This window comes from Piliocolobus tephrosceles, chromosome 2 (assembly GCF_002776525.5).
Source record: "Piliocolobus tephrosceles isolate RC106 chromosome 2, ASM277652v3, whole genome shotgun sequence".
Taxonomy (NCBI): domain Eukaryota; kingdom Metazoa; phylum Chordata; class Mammalia; order Primates; family Cercopithecidae; genus Piliocolobus; species Piliocolobus tephrosceles.
The window spans coordinates 46,614,777-46,632,733 of record NC_045435.1 but is presented as its reverse complement, the minus strand read 5'-3'; the positions used below and the strand labels follow the sequence as shown (position 1 = coordinate 46,632,733).

Sequence of the window (17,957 nt, the reverse complement as noted above, 5' to 3'; positions counted from 1 at the left end):
CTGGTTAAACAGGACAGATTCGTGGGCCCCCACCTTGAAAATTCAGTCAGTAGGTCTGCATGGGCCCAGGGATCTGCATTTTTAGCCAGTGTCTCAGGCAGCTCTGATGTTCCCCGTGTGAGGATTCTGGTCAGCCACCAGTCCCTCCTAAGATCCCAGAGGCTTCAGCAATGAATGACTTTACAGATTATGAGGCCTGTTTACAGGTCAAGAAACTGAGGTTTCCCAAGGAGAACTTTGAAGTTTATCCAAAGTTGCAAGTTCTGAATGAGAGTCCAGTGCCTGGTGAATGGTGGGGGTGATTTTTTGCTGGAGGATGCTAAACGGAAGAGTCTCGGGCGGGGAGGAAGGGCTTTTGCGGGGAGGTGACACTTGGGCCAGGGTCTTCAAGGTGGGTGGGATGTACCTAAATGTGAGAGTACCCACAAACCAAGCAGACTTGAAAGGGGCAGTGCCGGAGAGACTCATGGTGGGCAAAAGGCGAAATAAGGTGGCAGAGATTGGGGGCAAGGCAGACCACTCTAGTGAGCCTGGGATTCCAAGAGGAGAAGTTTAGATGATTATCTAGGCAGCTGGGAGTCACTGAGAGTTCTTGAGCTGGGGGCTGACATGGTAGCATTTGGGGTTTGCTAGAAACAAACCCAGCTAAGCAGGTGGGAGCAGGGGTCAGGGCATGCCTCCAAGGAGTTTCCAGTGGTTGGTGTGGCCTCTTGGGCCACACCACAAGTGACAGGCCATCAGAAGGTACACCATGTTCCCAGAACCCCCGAGCTTAAGCTAAATTGCAATGGAAGGTTGAGGGAGATGGCTACCACTGGGGGTTGCCCTGGGAGATGGCCTCTGCACATATTAAGACCACAGTTGAGAAGTGTCAGTCCTCCCTGCAGCCTAGCCCCACCCGAGTGTGGATTTTAGTGCTGAGCTTTTCTTCTGGCTGAGCAGTAACCGCTGTTAGGCACCATCTTGTAGTGCTGGAAGTTGCTGCCACCGCTGCATCAACAGTTGCCAACATGATAGAATTAGATATGAGCCTCATCCACCCAGGTTTGGAATAAGAGTTTACGTTTAGCCTCTGGCATCCACTGTGTCCCACCAGGTTGGGGTTGTCGGGAATGTCCCGCTATCCACCACATCTTTCAGGCCTCAGTTTCCCCTCCCTGAAATTAGTTCCCTCCAGCTCTGATGGGGCTGTCTGTGGAGGAGGCTAGAGACTGTAGCTTTGTCTTGTCATTGATCTGCTGTGTGGCCTGGGCCTCAGTTTCCTCCTCTGTAAAATGGGCTTGGATGTGGATGTGCCAAGACCTCTGAAGCCCCACTGTGAGTCTTTAATTTTGTGTGGGATCCCAGGGTCCCCTGGCACTTGGCAAACCTTTAGGGGCAGGAAAAATTAACTTGAAAGTCATTATGGGAAGATGCTCAGGAATGCATGTATCATTTTAATGAAAAGTGATTTCCTAAAGATTTGGGGTTCATCTGTAGAGTTTTGACCATTTGATGGGAAACTGTGCTCAGATGTTGGGAGCACATCCTGGTCCACCCTTCCCCACTGTCCACAGCCCCCAGCATCTGTCATTGCAGTTTGCTCTGTCGCCCTCGTAGAGGAGCCCTCAGAATGCCTGACGTGGAAGGCTGTTTGTCCCTACACGGAGTGTCCCCGGAGCCCTGAGCCCTAAACATTACGTCTGAAAAATCCTCATCGTGCTGGGCCTTGTATTAATACCGGATGTCAGGAAGCAGGCCCCCGGTGACTGGGGAGTAACAGACAGTGACAGTACGGGCTGGGAACGCAGGGACAGAGCTGTCCTGGAGGCTGTCCCATCAAGGCTGTGAAGGGTGTCTGCTCATTAGGCAGGGGAAGAGTGTACCGGGCTGAGGGCACAGCACAAGCCAAGGTGTTGGGGCTTGAGAAGGCACAGCGTGTGCTTCAGCAACCCCTGGGGGTCTTGGGCTGGTTCTGGGTGGTGGAGGGGGCCTAGGAATTGGCTTCCAGATAAGTAGAGCAGGCCTCTGTGCTCCAGAACACAGTGGGCACCAGTGACCGACAGTGCTAGTTCCCCACCCTGTCTTGCTAAATCCCAGGCTGTTTGGTTCCTCTAGCACGACACTCTGGTCGAGTTGAATTTCTGAGTCCGAGTGAGATGGGGCAGAGGTAGGAAGGAAGAAGAAAGTCTACCCTCGTCGGGGAGAAAAACATGTTTAAAAGAGGAACAAGGAGGGGGAGGTTGTTTGCAAACATTTAATGAGGTAGGAGTTTCACATACTGTAGATGGGATATTGTGCCCATTTTAGAGAGGGTAACACTGAGACTGAAGAGAGAAGGTGACTTGCCCAAGGCTGTACAGCAGAGCGCCCTGGCTGGTTTCCATGGCACTGTGGCATCCGGCAGAGCCCTGGTGACAGAGTTGGGGGTGGTCCCGCTCCTGCACGCGCACCCTTAGCTGACTCTGTCATTGGGGCCTGTATCCTTCCAGTTTCTATAGAGCAAGGGAGGGGCTGCCCTCTGTCTGCTTTTCATAGCCAACAAGGAGCAGGGCCAACAAGGAGCAGGTTCTTACAGCTTAAAAGGAGAAGGTCAAGGAAATGACAACCAACCTTTCTCTTTTCTTGAGTTTCTTTTTTGTGTCCTCCAGAAATAATCCTGGGCTCTGCAGAGCCTGTTTCAGGCTCATGGTCTACCCTACCCCGCCCCCATTTCCGGCAAAACCAGGCTGAGGGCTGGGCTGCTAGCGAAACTGACAGCAAGAGTGACAGCCCTGTCCTGTCGCTGGTGAGTCAGTGCCAGGAGGTGGCTGCCTGCTGACTCACCCACTCCTTCCGCAGGCTCCAGGGGCCCCTGCAGCAGCCTGACTCCAGCCAGCCCTGGGCCATGGGGGAAGGAGATGGAAAAGGGGCTTGGCTCCCTCCGACCCTTCACCCAGCCCCTGCACCCTGGAGCAGGGCTGCAGGCAGTGTGGCAGCTGTGCTGTTATTGGCCTAAACACATAGCAACAGGAAAACAACCCCAAAACTCCAGCCTCAAGAGCAAGTCCAACAGTGCACAACTCGCCAGGTCAGGAGCCAGGCTTTGCAGAAGCCCCCATGTACGCAGAATCGACAGATGGGGCCACTCTTGGCCCTGCCTCTGGCCATGGAAACAGGCCTCCAGGTACCCAAGGTAGGCATTTGGTGGCCCTCCCTGAGCTCCTCTTCCTCCTCCAGCCCAGCTGTGAGTACCGAGTGCCCTGGAGGTCTACTGAGTGGTGTCCAGGGTCCCCTCAGACAGCATCTCAAGGACCTGACCTTCCTCTGTGCGTCCAGGCTGTCAGGCCCAGCTCTCGGGGGCTCTTTGACCAGAGACGTCTTTGAAGCCTACCCTTGACCAGACACGGAACCTCCTCCTTCCTCTGAACTTGTAGAATAGTTTTTGCTTCTTTAACAAAACGAGCCCCCCCACTCCTTCTGTAGTCGTTAGTATTGTGAAGGTGGGAAGATGACCCAGTACCCCTGTGGTGGCCCTGGGCCAGGCAGGTAACAGGTGCTCCATCAGCCAGAGCTCTCGTTCCCTTCCGCCACCTCCCCCAGGGAGAATTGCCCCAGGTAAGCAAGTGCCTGCTCAGAGTAGAGTGGGCAGATGACTTCCCAAGAGCACATCACAGCAAAGGGTGACCCTGTTCCTTTCAAAGCATGGCTTCACCCATGGAGCCGGCAGGGTTTGGGCTTCCTGCACGAGGATGTTGTGTTTGTGCCACCAGCCTCAGGTGTTAGGTCCTTGGCCAAGGGGAAGACTTTCCGGCCACCCACCCCACAGGTTCTCAGCTTATGGTAAGGAACCCAGGCGGCCGAGATGTGGGGTTAAGGACTCCACAGGCCCCACCAGAAAGTGTTAGCTGGGCACAGTAGCTCACATCTGTAATCTCAGCACTTTGGGAGGCCGAGGCGGGCGGATCACTTGAGGTCAGGAGTTTGAGACTATCCTGGCCAACATGGTGAAACCCCGTCTCTACTAAAAATACTAAATAATTAGCCGGGTGTGGTGGCACACGTCTGTAATCCCAACTATTCAGGAGGCTGAGAAACAAGAATCCCTTGAACCCCGAGATCACACCCTGCACTCCAGCCTGGGCAACAGAGCTAGACTCTGTCTCAAAAAAAAAAAAAAAAAAAAAAAGTCACAAGTGCCTGCAGGGAAAATTCCAACATGGCCCTTAAGTTTCCTTTCAGAGTAGAAGGGAAGGGTTGGCCAGGTGGTCAGGGACAAGCCAGGGCTTTTAGCCAAAAGCATTGAGCCCTCACTGGGGCAGCACAAAACTTGGGATAAATCCAAGTTCTAACTCTGGCGTTGGGGGCCCCGTCCCCTCTTCCTCTCTGCCTGCTGGCTGTCTGTGTCTTCACTACATGCACCATGGCCCTCTTTACACCTGCTGTTCCCTGCTCTTAGAATACCGTTCCCCCAGTTCTTTGCCATGCAAGTCTCAGCTTCAGTGTGGTTAAAAGCTTGTTCCCTAAAGCTGAGCTTCTGGATTTGAATCCCAGCTGTATGACCTTGGGCAAGTGGCTTCACTTCCCTGGGCCTCTTTCCATCATCCCAGCTGCCGAGGAGTAAGTGAGTGAGTTGGTGCCTGGAAGTGGCTTGGCACAGGACCTGCCTACAGTGAGTCCTCAGTGAGCTGCTGCTGTCATGAAATGTCACCTCCACAGAGGGGACTGCTTTGTTGCCTTCTGTGTGCTGGGCACTGTCGTAAATATTTGTTCATTTATGTGTTTAGCGTCTATCTCCCCTTCTTCAGGTCAGCTTGGTAAGGCTCAACCACTGTCTCCAGTTCCTAGGACAGTGCCTGACACATAGTAGGGCAAGCCACTCGAACCCTTGTTCTAACCCTGGACCTCTGAGCTGAAGAGGGGAAGTGACTTGGCCTGCATGACCCAGCTTTCTGACTTCTCCCACTGCCCTTTCCCCAACTTAGCTGCTTGGGCTGTGCTGTGGGGCACCTCTGTTTGGAGTATGGTGTGTGCCCCAAACACCTTCATCTGGGGCAGCGCCAGCCACCCTGCCTCCTCCCGGCCCTTCCCAGGCCATCCTGCCACTGGGAGCCTGCCATGCCTCCAGCCCTCCCCCTGCAGCTGGCACGGTGGCACTCTCATTGCTGCCTCTCCTCTGCTGCCAGACTGTGGTTCTCTGAGGCTTTGGGCCAGGTCCTGCCACTTCCAAGGAGATGATAAAACAGTTTGGACGCGGTCCCCAGACCTTGTGTTCACCTGCCAATGTTTTTATGAGGGGAAGGTGACAAGTTGGCTGTCGATTGAACTCATACCATACCTCACCACCCCCAGTGTTGTTCCAGAGGCTTGTTCTTTGCAAAACCTGCTCACTGTCATCCACTCTCCCCCAGCAAACCACAGACTAAGAAGAACTACCTGGTCTGGCTGGTCCCCATCAAGAGGTCACCTTGCCCCAGGGTGGCACCAAGGTCATGGAGTTGGGATGTGGGTGCAAATCCTGGCCCACTATCCTGTAGCTGTGGGACCTGGGACAAGGCTTCCCCTTCTCTGAGCCTCAGCCTCCTGATCTGTGAAAGGCAAGGCTGATGAGGCTGGGGGTGAGGTAGAGGCTTCTCTGCAGGTTGAGGGCAGAGTGTGATCTAGGCAGGAGGCTTCTAGCGGAGGTCGGGGGTCTCTGAGGGTAGACCTGTACTTTGTTGGGGTGGAGGTTGCAGTTAAATCAGGAGAGGGGAGGACCTCACCCGAGGATGCTGAACCCCAGGTAGATAACAAGCCTCTGTCCCAGAGACGGCATGCCGAAACAATTTCCTCAACAGAATTCACTTTCACTACGACCAGAATATTTTTGCTCATTGTTTCGACTTTGTTCCGGGCAAAACAATGCCTGGCTTCCTGGATGACCTCACCGGGACAAGCCATCAGGGCTATAGGCCAGCCTGGTCAGCATCTCCGCACGAGCCCATTCTTCCCTTTGCCACGGCCACCTTAGGTGACCTGGGGGCAATCGTGTGACCAAAGAGGACAAACTGGCCACAGGCTGAGTCTGGTCCCCCTCTGCATTTGTGTTTGACCCAGGTGGTGGTTTAGAAACTGGAAAATGTGTGTGTGCGTACAACCCAGATTTCAACATCTCTCGAGAAGTTGGACGATCCAGCCCTAGTGGGCCCTAGTCCCAAAGGCACCTGCAGTAGGGGGAGCTGAGGAGAGCTGCCTGTGAGAGTCCAGACTCCTCCTGTCCCCTGGTTCCCACTCTTCCGTGCAGCCTCCCCACCCCAGTGGACTCCTGTCCTTTGCCTGCCAGGCTTCTGGAGGCTTTGGAGCTCGCCACGCTTGAGTTAACCTTTCCTTGGGAGCAGATAACCAACAGATACAGACCACATGATACAATTCAATGATTCAGTCTCTTAAAGGTATACTTTTAAAATATATATAAAAGAGAAAAAAAAAAAGCCTTAATTTCCACTTAAAACAGCTACTCCACTTAGAGTGGTGGAAAGCACTTCTACTTTATTATTATTTTTTTCATGTCTCTAGAAACAGGGTCTTGCTCTGTCACCCAGCCTGGAGTGCAGTGGCACGATCACAACTCACTGCAGCCTCCAACTCCCGGGTGCAAGTGATCCTCCTACTGCAGCCTCCTGAGTAGCTGGCACTGCAGGTGCACACAACCACACCTGGCTAATTTTTTTTAACTTTTTGTACAGACAGGCTCCGACTGTGTTGCCCAGGCTTATCTGGAACTCCTGGCCTCAAGCCATCCTTTCACTTCAGCCTTCCAGAGTGTTAGGATTAAAGGTGTGAGCCACCACGCCCACCCAGGATTAGCACTCTTAATAACATCTCCCTTTTTTTTTTTTTTTTTGGTGCTTAATTTTTAAACACTAGGGCCAAGGAAGGTGCCCTTGGCAGGCGTCACTGATAGATCCTGGCCATCCTGCTCGCTGAGCCTTTACCTAGCCCAGAATCTATGGAGACAGTGGTCCAGGGAGCCCCATCAGAGCTCCTTGTTTGCTAGAGGAGGGCTCCAGTCCAGCACGCCATCTGTCCTGCCTGAGTCTGTGCTGTTTCATCAGCTGGCCTGGCCCAGCCCTGTGGCCCTTGGCACTGACTGCTCCCCAGGCCCTGTCAAGCCTCCTGAGCCCCGTCTCCATCATGTGGCCCTTCACTTCCCTGTTTGCCCTTGCCTAGTTCCCCAATTTGTCAGCCGGCTTGCAGCTGGCTCTTTAAAGACACCAGACCCCATTTCATTTTGTAAAGCAGGTGACCCATAGCAGCTGCAGTGGTTGAGAACATGGACTTCAGAGGCCAAGACAGACCTGGGGGGCATTTGGAGCTCAAGTGGCCTTTTCCTCAGTGTGTGACGGTGGACAAGTGACTTCACATCTCTACCTCATCAGCACAGGAAGGATGGTAGCAGCACCCACTGAGGGGATTAACTAAGAAAATGAAAATGTGCTTGTAGTCAGTGCTCTTTTTAAAAAGATGCATATTCTGCTTGCGTATATGGTCAGTGTTTAATAAACACAGCTATCTTTTTCTTAAAAGTAACTCTTTTTTTTTTTTTTTTTTGAGACAGGGTCTCGCTCTGTCACCCAGGCTGGAGTGCAATGGAGCAATCATGGCTCACTGCAGCCTTGACCTCCGAGGCTCAAGTGATCCTCCCACCTCAGCCTCCCGTGTAACTGGGACTACAGGCGCCTGCCACCACACCCAGCTAATTTTTTGTAGTTTTTGTAAAGATGGGGTTTTGCCATATTGCCCAGGCTGGAAGTTTTAAAATTGATAAGTAAAAATTGTATATATTTATGGTGTATAACATGATGTTTCACATCTGCATATGTTGTAGAATGACTAGATCAAGCCAATTAACTTACATATCACCTCACTTACTAAGCATTTTTTGTGTGTAGTGAGAACACTTAAAATCTGCTCTCAGCCATTTTCAAGTATACAATATGCTATTAATTTTAATCACCATGACACCATGACATACATAATAGATCTATTGAACTTACTCCTCGTGCATAACTGAAATGCTGTGTTTTTTGACCAGCAATTCCCCAAGGCCTCTAACAATCCACTTTTTCTTTTTTATTTATTTATTATTTTATTTTATTTTATTTTATTTTTTTGAGATGGAGTCTTGCTCTGTCACCAGCCTAAAAAAGTACAGTCATGCGATCTTGGCTCACTGCAGTGTCAGCCTCCCGGATTTCAGCAATTCTTCTGCCTCAGCCTCTCGAGTAGCTGGGATTACAGGCATGCATCACCACACCTGGCTAATTTGTTTTGTTTTGTTTTGTTTTGTATTTTTAGTAGAGATGGGTTTTACCATGTTGGCCAGGCTGGTCTTGAACTCCTGACCTCAAGTGATCCACCCACCTTGACCTCCCAAAGTGCTGGAATTACAGGCGTGAGCCACCACACCTGGCCCACTTTTTCTTTTTTTTAAAACAAACACAGGGTATAATGCTTGCCACAAAGTATAATAGAATTGCAATGTGACTGGCTGTTTTTTTTTTTTTTAAGCTATTATTTATCGATCAATTGGTATGTGCTAGACTCTGTGCTGAATAACATTAGGCATTATCCTACTTAGTCCCTGGTCTTGTTTTTACCCTCATTTTTTACCCGTGAGGCAGCTGAGGCACAGAGAGGTTGTTACTTGCTCTGGGTCACACAGCTTAGTCATGGCCTCAGCCCAGAATCTGGCTCTGGAATGGGCAGAAAAGTGAGGAAAGGAGAGAGACGCCTGCTGTGGAAAGGGCAGGGCAAGGGGTCCAGCTAGGCACTTGATTCCACAGCAAGCCTAATGCACAGGGAGTTGTTTAGGCCTCAGATTTTCCCACCTGTAAAATGGCTGTCATCCAGGTCTCCTCCTGCCCCTGTTCTGGGACTCTAGGAGCTGCTTGCCCAACCCACAGATCAGCTTGCTTAAGCCCCAGAGGTTTGTGAGAAACCTGAACCAGAGATGTTTCTTAAAGGCCAGCTATGTGCTTGGCAGTTTAGGGTGGGAGAAGCAGGCTAAATAGGAAAGAGACAAGGACCTGGCCTCTTGCTAAAAGCATGGCAGAAGCTCCTGAGTTATGCCATTGTTTAAATCATTATTCTCCACCAGAAAGAGACGTGTAGGACACTGGTTGTTAAATTGAGACGTTCAGGGTCTGCAGGATGGCAGGGCAGGTGCAGAGAACTCTCGAGCCTCTGGGAAGGTTGCCTAGGAAAAAAGAGGCAAGGGCTTGGCTTCCCCCAGAGCCTTGGACTGAGGTGGTAGATGCTGGGGGAGGCAGCATCTGCAACTCAACTCAGAGCCCAGCTGGCTGGTGTTCAGGGCACTGGGAGGGAGACAGAGCAAGATGTAGGGATCCCCATTTGCAAGCAGTGCAGAGACCTCCTCTTTCTAAGTTTTCCTTTGCTCAGTGCCGGAGGCCCAGGTGGCCAGGTGGGCACTCTGGCCTTGAGCCTCTCTCTCCTTTCTACCCGTGAGTAGAAAGTGCAGCCAGGCTGCTCACTTCCCTGCGTGAGCCTCAGCTTCCTTTATCTATAAACTACCAAAGTCTCTTCCACAATAAGAGTGTTGGAGAATAGGAAACTGTGTTTATAAACAGCTCAGCCCAGAATAAGTCCTCACAAATCTTAATATTAAACTGGGAGAGAGCAAAGGGAAATTTCATCAAGCTGTGGCATCGCTGGTACAGGGCTGCATCTGGCTGCGTGTATGCCAAATCTGACCAGGTGATCTGCAGTTGGTTTCAGGCACGGCTGGCTCTGGCTGTCACCTCTGGAACACAGAGACAAGGAGAATATTTAGCTGGGCACAGGGGGAGGCTTCATCCCAGAGCTACTGTATCAGTCAATTCTAATCACTTGTAGCTGTAATAACCAAAGAGGAAGCTCTTAAAATGGGGAATTATGTATCTCGGCTGCTGCAAAATAGCCCTGGGCCCGGTGCCAAGGAAAACAGCCCTTGTCGGCGGGTGCAGGGATGCCTGTGGAGGAGGACTCGCTCCTGAGCACTCACCGCGCAGTGGGGTGGCCAATTGTGTGTGTGTGGATGCTGGGGTGACTGGCCTAATTGCAAGTTTGCAGAGGTGCACGGAGATACTTCGGGGACTCCCTGGAGGGTGTCATCTGAGGTCAGACAGAGCCGCAGAGGGACAGTGGAGGCTAAGCTCCTCAGGGCTTGGATACATCATGGTCACTGTTACTCCCAGCTGAGTGACCTCAGGGCGTCTCTTGTCATCTTTGGGCCTTGCTGATCTCACCCTGGGGAAGATGAAGGCTTTATATGCCCCAAGGCCAGGTGTGGACTGGATAGTAGTGATAGCAGTAATAAGAGGAGATAGTCACAAGTCATAATAGTAGCTGCTGTGTGTGGAGTGTGTGCCATGTCCTGTTTTAAGTACCTTCTGTGTACCCCCCTCATTTAACCCTCACAACACTCCCACAGGGAGAGAGCAGTTACCCCATTTTACAGATGAGGACACTGAAGACTAGTGGGGTTGAGTGACTTGCCTGAGGTCACCTGTTTGGGAAGTGGCTTTCAGCTTCTGGGTTGAGGCTTATACTCCAGTCCCCACAGGGGCCAGGGTGCCTGGGGCAGCTCCCTGCCAGCTCCAACATTTCCTGTGGCTCCAACAGCCAGTGGGAAGGTTCAGAGGGGATTGAGCCTGGGCAGTAGGAGGGACTAAAGCAGTTCTGCGTGGCCCATGTCCCAGAGAGAAGGGGAGAGGGAAGATGGGGCAGAGTGTCAGCAGGGGTGCGTGCTGGGACCTAGCGGGCCATGGTGAGGAGCCTGTGTTTTCTTCCAGGGGTGATCAAAGGGTTGGGGGGCATGAGGACCTGATTCTGCTTTTTAATCTGCCTTTAGCTGCTGCATTGAGAATAGATCGGGGCGGGCAGAGTAGCAGCAGGGAGACCTGTGAGAAGGCTGCCACAGATGCCAATGCAAGGACTGAGGGGCCTGTAGCTCGTGGTTGCCATGGCGACCGAGAGATGTGGGTGGATGCCAGGAATGTACAGGCGGGTCTTGCTGGAATGGGCTTCTTCAGGGGCAGGGCTGCTGGCTGTGTGTTCTTCAAGGCAGGTGGACCTGTGACTGCAGCCCCTATAGGTGGAGAGGTGGGTGCACCTTAGAAATGAGGAGTAGGGAGACCCCCACCATGCCAGGCACGTGACAGGTCCCCCACTCTGCCCTGTTCAAAACCCCCATCCCCATCCGGGCTCAGCCCCAGGTGGTGGGACAATGGGGTCCTGAGTGTGGAAGGGGGTGGAGGCTTCATTTTGTAGGAAACCAGAGCCTAGAGCAAAGGGACTTGGGAAACCCCAGTTGCTCCTGTTCCATGTTTCTAGAGGGTTCTCTGAGTGTTAGTGTGGCAAGTGGGTCTGTGTGCCCAGAGGGCAGAGCCAGGACTCTCAGGGTAGCCACAGTGAAGCCGACCCCAGCTCCTAGCGGGGATGGACTTGGCCCATCCCAGCTGCCAATGAAGTCATGAGCTTCTGGGTGAGGAGGCTCCAGGGTCATTTCCTGAGAAACACCTTCACTTGGAGGGAGTTGATTCTCACATCCTCCAATTATGCGCCCACCGAGCCAGCCCACAATGGGCTGCCCTGATAACCATCGGGGGGCTGTGCGAGTCAATGCTGGAACAATGCTGGCCGGTAGGACTATTTTTACAGTAGCCATTGGCCTGTCGAACCCCGCGCCCGGCCCCGAGGGAGCAGGGCAGAGAAAGGCAGCACGGATGCTCTGGCAGACAGAGGAAGGGCTCCATGAGCAGCCCGGAGGCTTCAGGAAGCCTTTCTTGGTCTGTTGGCTGCCAGATAGTGAAACAATTGGGGTCCCCCACCCCAAGCCAGGGAGAGGAAGGAGGTGTGGGGGAAACGGGGGTTTTGTTGTGCTTTTGTGCCTCTGTTCCTCGAGCACAGCCCCCGTGGGCCCAGCATCTGGGGCCAAGCCAGCACATCCCCTCTCCACACCCCAAGTCCTTAGGCAGCTTCTGCCTCACCCTGCCTGCAAGGTTCTGAGGCCAAGTGACTCGCCTGGTCACAGGATTGATAAAGACAGGGTTTGCAGTTGTCACCAGCTGTCTGTGGATGCCACTCTGGGATCCACCTACCCAGCAGCTCTTGCCTGACACCCTACTGTGTGCCAGGCATGGTGCCTGGCTCTGGGACACAGTTGTGAGCGAGGCAGGTGCAGTCCTTTTCCCCAGAAGCCTCTATTCTAGTTGAGGAGATAGACGACAGGGAAGCAAAGAATTGAACAGGATACTTTCAGGTAGTGTTTGGTTCTCTGTTGAGAAGACAAACTCAGATGCCCACTTGAGCTAGCCAGGCGAGTGTGTCCTGAGCCAGGTGGTGAGCTGGCCAGGATGTGGCCATGTGACAAGGTGGTCACATCTGCTCCAGTCAGCGATCACCATGAGGAGTATGAGCTCGCTGTGGTCCAACCTTCCAATTTTTCAAGAGAACTTAGAATTCTTGACTTTTCTCTGAAATCTGATTATTTCAGTGTTGACCACCAGTTTGATCATGAAGACAAACAAGTTGTGTCCTGGACTGCTTGGCTCTGAGTCAGCCACTTCTGCTGTCATCCTTTTTATTCTGCAGATGGGGAAACTGAGGCTCAGAGAGGGGCACGTAGGCCCAGTAGCTCTGGTTTTCACAGCTCATCCGTTTCCTGTGTCCCTCTGTTACGTTGTTATTTTGTGGGTCAGCTCTTGAAGGCAGGGGACCCAGCCTTGAGCTGTTTCCTCACGCTGTGGACTAGGACTCAGATGCTCTTGGTAACCCTTGTCCGTTCTCAGAGAGCCAGGGGCGTCCACCTTCTGCACAGACGGCCGCCCTGGATGTGACTGTGGCCCTCGGGGCTGAGCTGCCAGGCTGAGTGAGCACTTGGGGACCTTAGGAAGTATAGAAAGAAGAGGCTCTGGCCTGGCTGGTGGCAGACCTTCCTCTAGACTGGGGGCCAAGCACAAGTGGGCTGAGGGTAACCATGAACAGCTCGGGGGGCTTAGAGATTTGGCCTTCTCTGGGGCCTCTCCCATTAGCCAAACCCAACAGGGAGCCGGAGAGCAAGGGAACCTGGCTTATGGGATCTACAGGGTCAGCCCCTGGAATCAGAGCAAGCCAGAGGATGGCTGGAGAAGGGTGGACAAGTGGGGATTAACAAGCACTCTTGCATAATCCTCACCAGTGCAAATCCCTTATTTTTTTCTGCTACAGATGTGACTGGTTAATAAATTGCAAATCTATTTCATAAACATCCATTCTCAATACTTGGATGGCAACCCATTCTCAAATATTGTTTCCATTCCAGCCTGAAACCCCATTCCTCGTTCATTTCCGTCTATCTGTTTTTTTTAACTTACAGTTATAAATGGTCATCTCTGTGGGCTGGACACTGTGTTAAGGCATTTGTGAAATAGGAACCTCCATTTTTTTTAATACAAATCCAAATTTAGAAAATAGTATCTGTTAATTTCTACAAACTGCTTGCAGGCTGTTATTTGGCAGATGCCTAGAACCGCCTGGGTGTGTTGTGTTTTGTGAAACACAATGCTAGGGCCAGGGTACAGGTTGAAGTATGACACTCAGATGACAAACACGGGGGCCCCTGGTGCTTCTCTTCAGCAGGTACCCGGGGAATGGAACCTGCCGATTTTGTGGGTTGCAAGTGTCCATAGCCTGAATCTTGAGGTCCCTGGTCCATGAAGGGGTCTGAATGACTCCCGATGTTGCTGTCAGAGCATTGGACAGACAGGGATGCCAGGCCGCTTGTTACAGACCTGGGCAGGTGGGAGCCGGCTGGTGGATGAGGAAGCAGAGATTGTGTCTGAGACACACAGGCGGTCCCTCATCAGCTGCAGGATGCTTCTCTTTTGTCCCCCATAGAAAGCAAGGAGATGGCCACCAAGGAGAAGCTGCAGTGTCTGAAAGATTTCCACAAGGACATCCTGAAGCCGTCACCGGGGAAGAGCCCAGGCACGCGGCCTGAGGACGAGGCTGAGGGAAAACCTCCGCAGAGGGAGAAGTGGTCTAGCAAGATCGACTTTGTGCTCTCTGTGGCTGGCGGCTTCGTGGGCTTGGGCAACGTCTGGCGCTTCCCGTACCTCTGCTACAAGAATGGTGGAGGTGAGCTTGGGCCGGGCCACAGGGAAGCCCCTCCAGAGCAAAGTGGCCTTGGAGCTGGAGGCTGGGACCGGAGTGTGGGTGGCCTTTCTGTGCCCTGCTTTCCCTGGCCCCCCCTTGACCTCCATGAGGTCAGCCTGCCATGCCCCTGCCAACCCCATCCTTAGAGACAGGGGATGAGCCCGACTGAGAATCAGGGTGCTGTTCTGCGTTACCTTGAGCAAGTCCCTCACCCTCTCTGATCCTCCAGTTTGCCATCTCCAAAGAGGCAGGACAAGGCCAGGCTCGTGTCTCCCAAGCCCCAGACGTTCACACACCTCCTTATCTGTCCCCCATGTCTACTTGCCTCTGACTGTTTCTTTATCTTTCCTTTAACATTCATGTTTGCTTTTCTAACTTTACCAAATGTACTCCAGAAAGCAAACTCTGTTTCCTGCTGTAAATGGAAAACTGGTACCATTTGTCATGCTCCAAAGGTATCCAGGAATAAAAAGTACAGTGAAGATATTTTTTAAATGTGATGACTGCGCTTGGTTGGGTTGATGAGTTGGTTGGTTTGGGTTTTTGGATTTTGGTTTGATTTTGTTGTTGTGTTTTTGCCTGCTGAAGGCTCTGAGCAGGAACCCTCTGACAGGTCTTCTGTGACGGGGTTGTGTTGAGGTGAGGCAGCACCTACTGATGCTTTCTTGCTGGTGCCATGACGAGCTTGAAGAGAACTGGATAGGGAGGAACTGCTCACTGCTGGTGACTGCTTGCTGTCAAAGGCTTGTGTGTCAGCGGAGATGGGCATGCCTTGTGCTGCCCACATTAGTAGAACCACCTTTTGGGGAATTCTCCCTTAGAGCCTGGTTTCTTAACCTTTTGTAGGTCTCAGGCCCCTTTGGGACTCTGATGAGTGTCCTAGACGCTCCCCAGAACAAAGCACATACACTAGACCCAAGTTGCCCACAGTTTCAAAGGGTTTATGGACCCGCTGAAGCCATTAGTGGACACCAGGTAGGATCCCCTGCCCCGATGCTTTGCCCCCCCGATTCTTCCCCTTGGTCCCACCCCCACCGGAGATGCCTACCCTCTGCCCCTTACCACCGCACCCTTGCTAGCTGGTGCTTCTCTGCCTCCTGTCCTGGGCAGGCCTGGGGAGGGTAGGTGAAGGCCCCAACAAAGACGCGACATTTGAGTGGATCTTAGAGGCCAAGCAGTCCTTGTTTAGAGGGACAGATGTGGAGGAGACAGGCAGGCAGTAGGCATAGCTGACATGAAGGTTCCGAGGCTTGAAGTCCCTGATAGATTTGATGGTGAGAGGGAGGGCACATTGGAAAGGTAAAACCAGCTGGCCAGGTGGGCAGGGCCTGGAGCATTTCCCACCAGGTCCAAGAGTTTGGCCTTGAGCCTCATGCCCCTCATGCATTCTCTCTGGTTCCATTCGCTGGGAGGGCTTGGGAGCCTTCTGCGTCAGCACTGCCATGGCCACAGTCTCACCATTGCCCATTCTGCTCTCTGTAGGTGCGTTTCTCATACCGTATTTTATTTTCCTGTTTGGGAGCGGCCTGCCTGTGTTTTTCTTGGAGATCATCATAGGCCAGTATACCTCTGAAGGGGGCATCACCTGCTGGGAAAAGATCTGCCCCTTGTTCTCTGGTGAGTATGGGACAGAGGCCACTTGGGGCCTGGTGCTCATCAGTTCCACACATTTTTATTGAGCACTTATTGTCTGCCAGGTCCATTGGATCCTCATGCACATCACTTAGCTCTGTGCCTGACAGAAGATAGCAGCCAGTACAGTACCAGTGTGATGCAGATGCTAATGCCTGGGAGTACGGGGAAAGGAGATGTGGCAAGTGCCTAGCATGCAGTAGCTACTCAGTCAGGCCCAGCATGCCCACTTCCCTAGGTTGTTGCATAGAGAAGCCTGCAGCTGCTCTGTTCACAGTAGCAAAGACATGGAATCAGCCTAGGTGCCCATCAGTGGTGGACTGGATAAAGAAAATGTGGTGCATATATACCATGGAAGACTATGCAGCCGTAAAGAATAGCAATATGGCCTTTGCAGCAACATGGATACAGCTGAAGGTTGTTATCCTAAGTGAACTGATGCAGAAACAGAAAATCAAATACCACGTATTCTTGCTTATAAGTGGAAACTCAACCTTGGGTATACAGGGACATAAAGATGGAAGCAATAGACACGGGAGACTCCAAAAGGGGTGGGGAACAAGGGCTGAGAAACTATCTATTGCATACTATGTTCACTATTTGGGTGACGGGAATCGATGGAAGTGCAAACCTCAGTTTCTTGCAATATACTCCTGTCACAAACCTGCACCTGTACCCCCTGAATCTAAACAAGAAAAAAAGAGAAGCCTGTAGCTGCTTGGCAGTAGAGTGCAGCAGATAAGCACTGAGGTTCAGGAGGCTTTCTGTCTGGGTTCAGGTCCCATTAACTCCCCTTGATGGTTTTGTGACTTTGAGAAGGTCACTTTGTACTTCAATTTTCTCATCTGTGAAATAGAAATATAGTTGTATGCTTACTTCACAGGGTTGCTATGAAGACAAAATGACATAGCCACATAGAAGTGCTTTGTACACAGTCAGCATCAAATGAATGGTGGCTTCATTAGTCCCATGTTTAGTACTTAGTATGCATACAAAATAATCCCTGTTATGATTTAATTGGCAGAGATGGGAACATATGTGAGTCTCTTTATTCGGTCATCCACATAAATCCATTTATCCTTAAGCCTTTCTTCCATTAAACCACTCAGTAATTAGACTATCCATCCATTTTCCATTCATCTACCTATCTATTCATCCTTCCATTAATCTACTCAACCTTCTAACCAACCACTATCCATACATCCATCTAACAAACTGATTATCTACGCAACTCATGAGTATCTATCCATCAATCCAACACTCATCAATGTAGCTATTTATCCATTCATCTGGCCATTCATTCAATCATTCAACTGTTCATCTGTTCATTCATCCATCTATTTGTCTCATCCATTCAGCTATCCATCCATCCATCCATCCAAACATCCAGCCATCCAATCAACCATCCTCTTTATTGTCTATCTTTTCATCCATCCATTTGTCTATCCATCTAGCCATCCATTCATTGTTTTATCCCCCCACCCCCTGCCATCCATCCCATTTATCTAACCGCCTGTTGTTTCACCTTTCCATTCCCCCAGCCATCCATTCACCCTATAAATATTTGGTGGTCACTGTTGAAGGGCCTCTTGTGGCCTGGGGCCTGGGGATACCATGGCCTTCCAGTTAAGTATGTGGCCATGGTGGGTCTGGCCTCCCTTGTGATGTTTACTCATCTCATTTGCCCAACCTGCAGGTATTGGCTATGCCTCCATTGTAATTGTGTCCCTCCTGAATGTCTACTACATCGTCATCCTGGCCTGGGCCACATACTACCTGTTCCAGTCCTTCCAGAAGGAGCTGCCATGGGCACACTGCAACCACAGCTGGAACACACCTCACTGCATGGAGGACACCATGCGCAAGAACAAGAGTGTCTGGATCACCATCAGCTCCACCAACTTCACCTCCCCTGTCATCGAGTTCTGGGAGTAAGGCCACCTCATTGAAGCAAGGAGGAGGACATGGGTGGGGCAGAGAGGATGGCCCACTTCCTTATCTCCTCCCCTGGGATGCAGGAGCCACTGTCTTTAGGGGATTGGAAGGAGGGTGCAGATCTGGAGAGAAATTTATGCTTTTAGCCATAGACAGACCTGGAATGCCAGTTCTGCCACTTACTGGCTGTTTGACCTGAGGCAAGTCACTCCTCCTTTCTAAGCCTCAGTTTCTTTATCTGTCAGATAAAAAGAATG

General features: G+C 51.6%; 1 protein-coding gene across 4 annotated transcripts in view; it reads left to right on the top strand.

Annotated features, from left to right (window-relative positions):
- Positions 1-17,957, top strand: part of SLC6A6 (solute carrier family 6 member 6) — an 88,284-nt gene that overhangs the window by 28,289 nt on the left and 42,038 nt on the right. For 3 of the 4 annotated variants that reach the window (XM_023216237.2, XM_023216230.2, XM_023216243.2), the window contains exons 3-5: positions 13,876-14,115; positions 15,616-15,750; positions 17,462-17,696. In XM_023216237.2, the coding sequence (XP_023072005.1) occupies positions 13,887-14,115; positions 15,616-15,750; positions 17,462-17,696 (599 nt within the window). In that variant the 5' untranslated portion in view covers positions 13,876-13,886. Of the gene's footprint in view, positions 1-2,820; positions 3,155-13,875; positions 14,116-15,615; positions 15,751-17,461; positions 17,697-17,957 lie in introns of those variants that run through there. The other variant, XM_023216226.2, reaches the window with a different exon arrangement.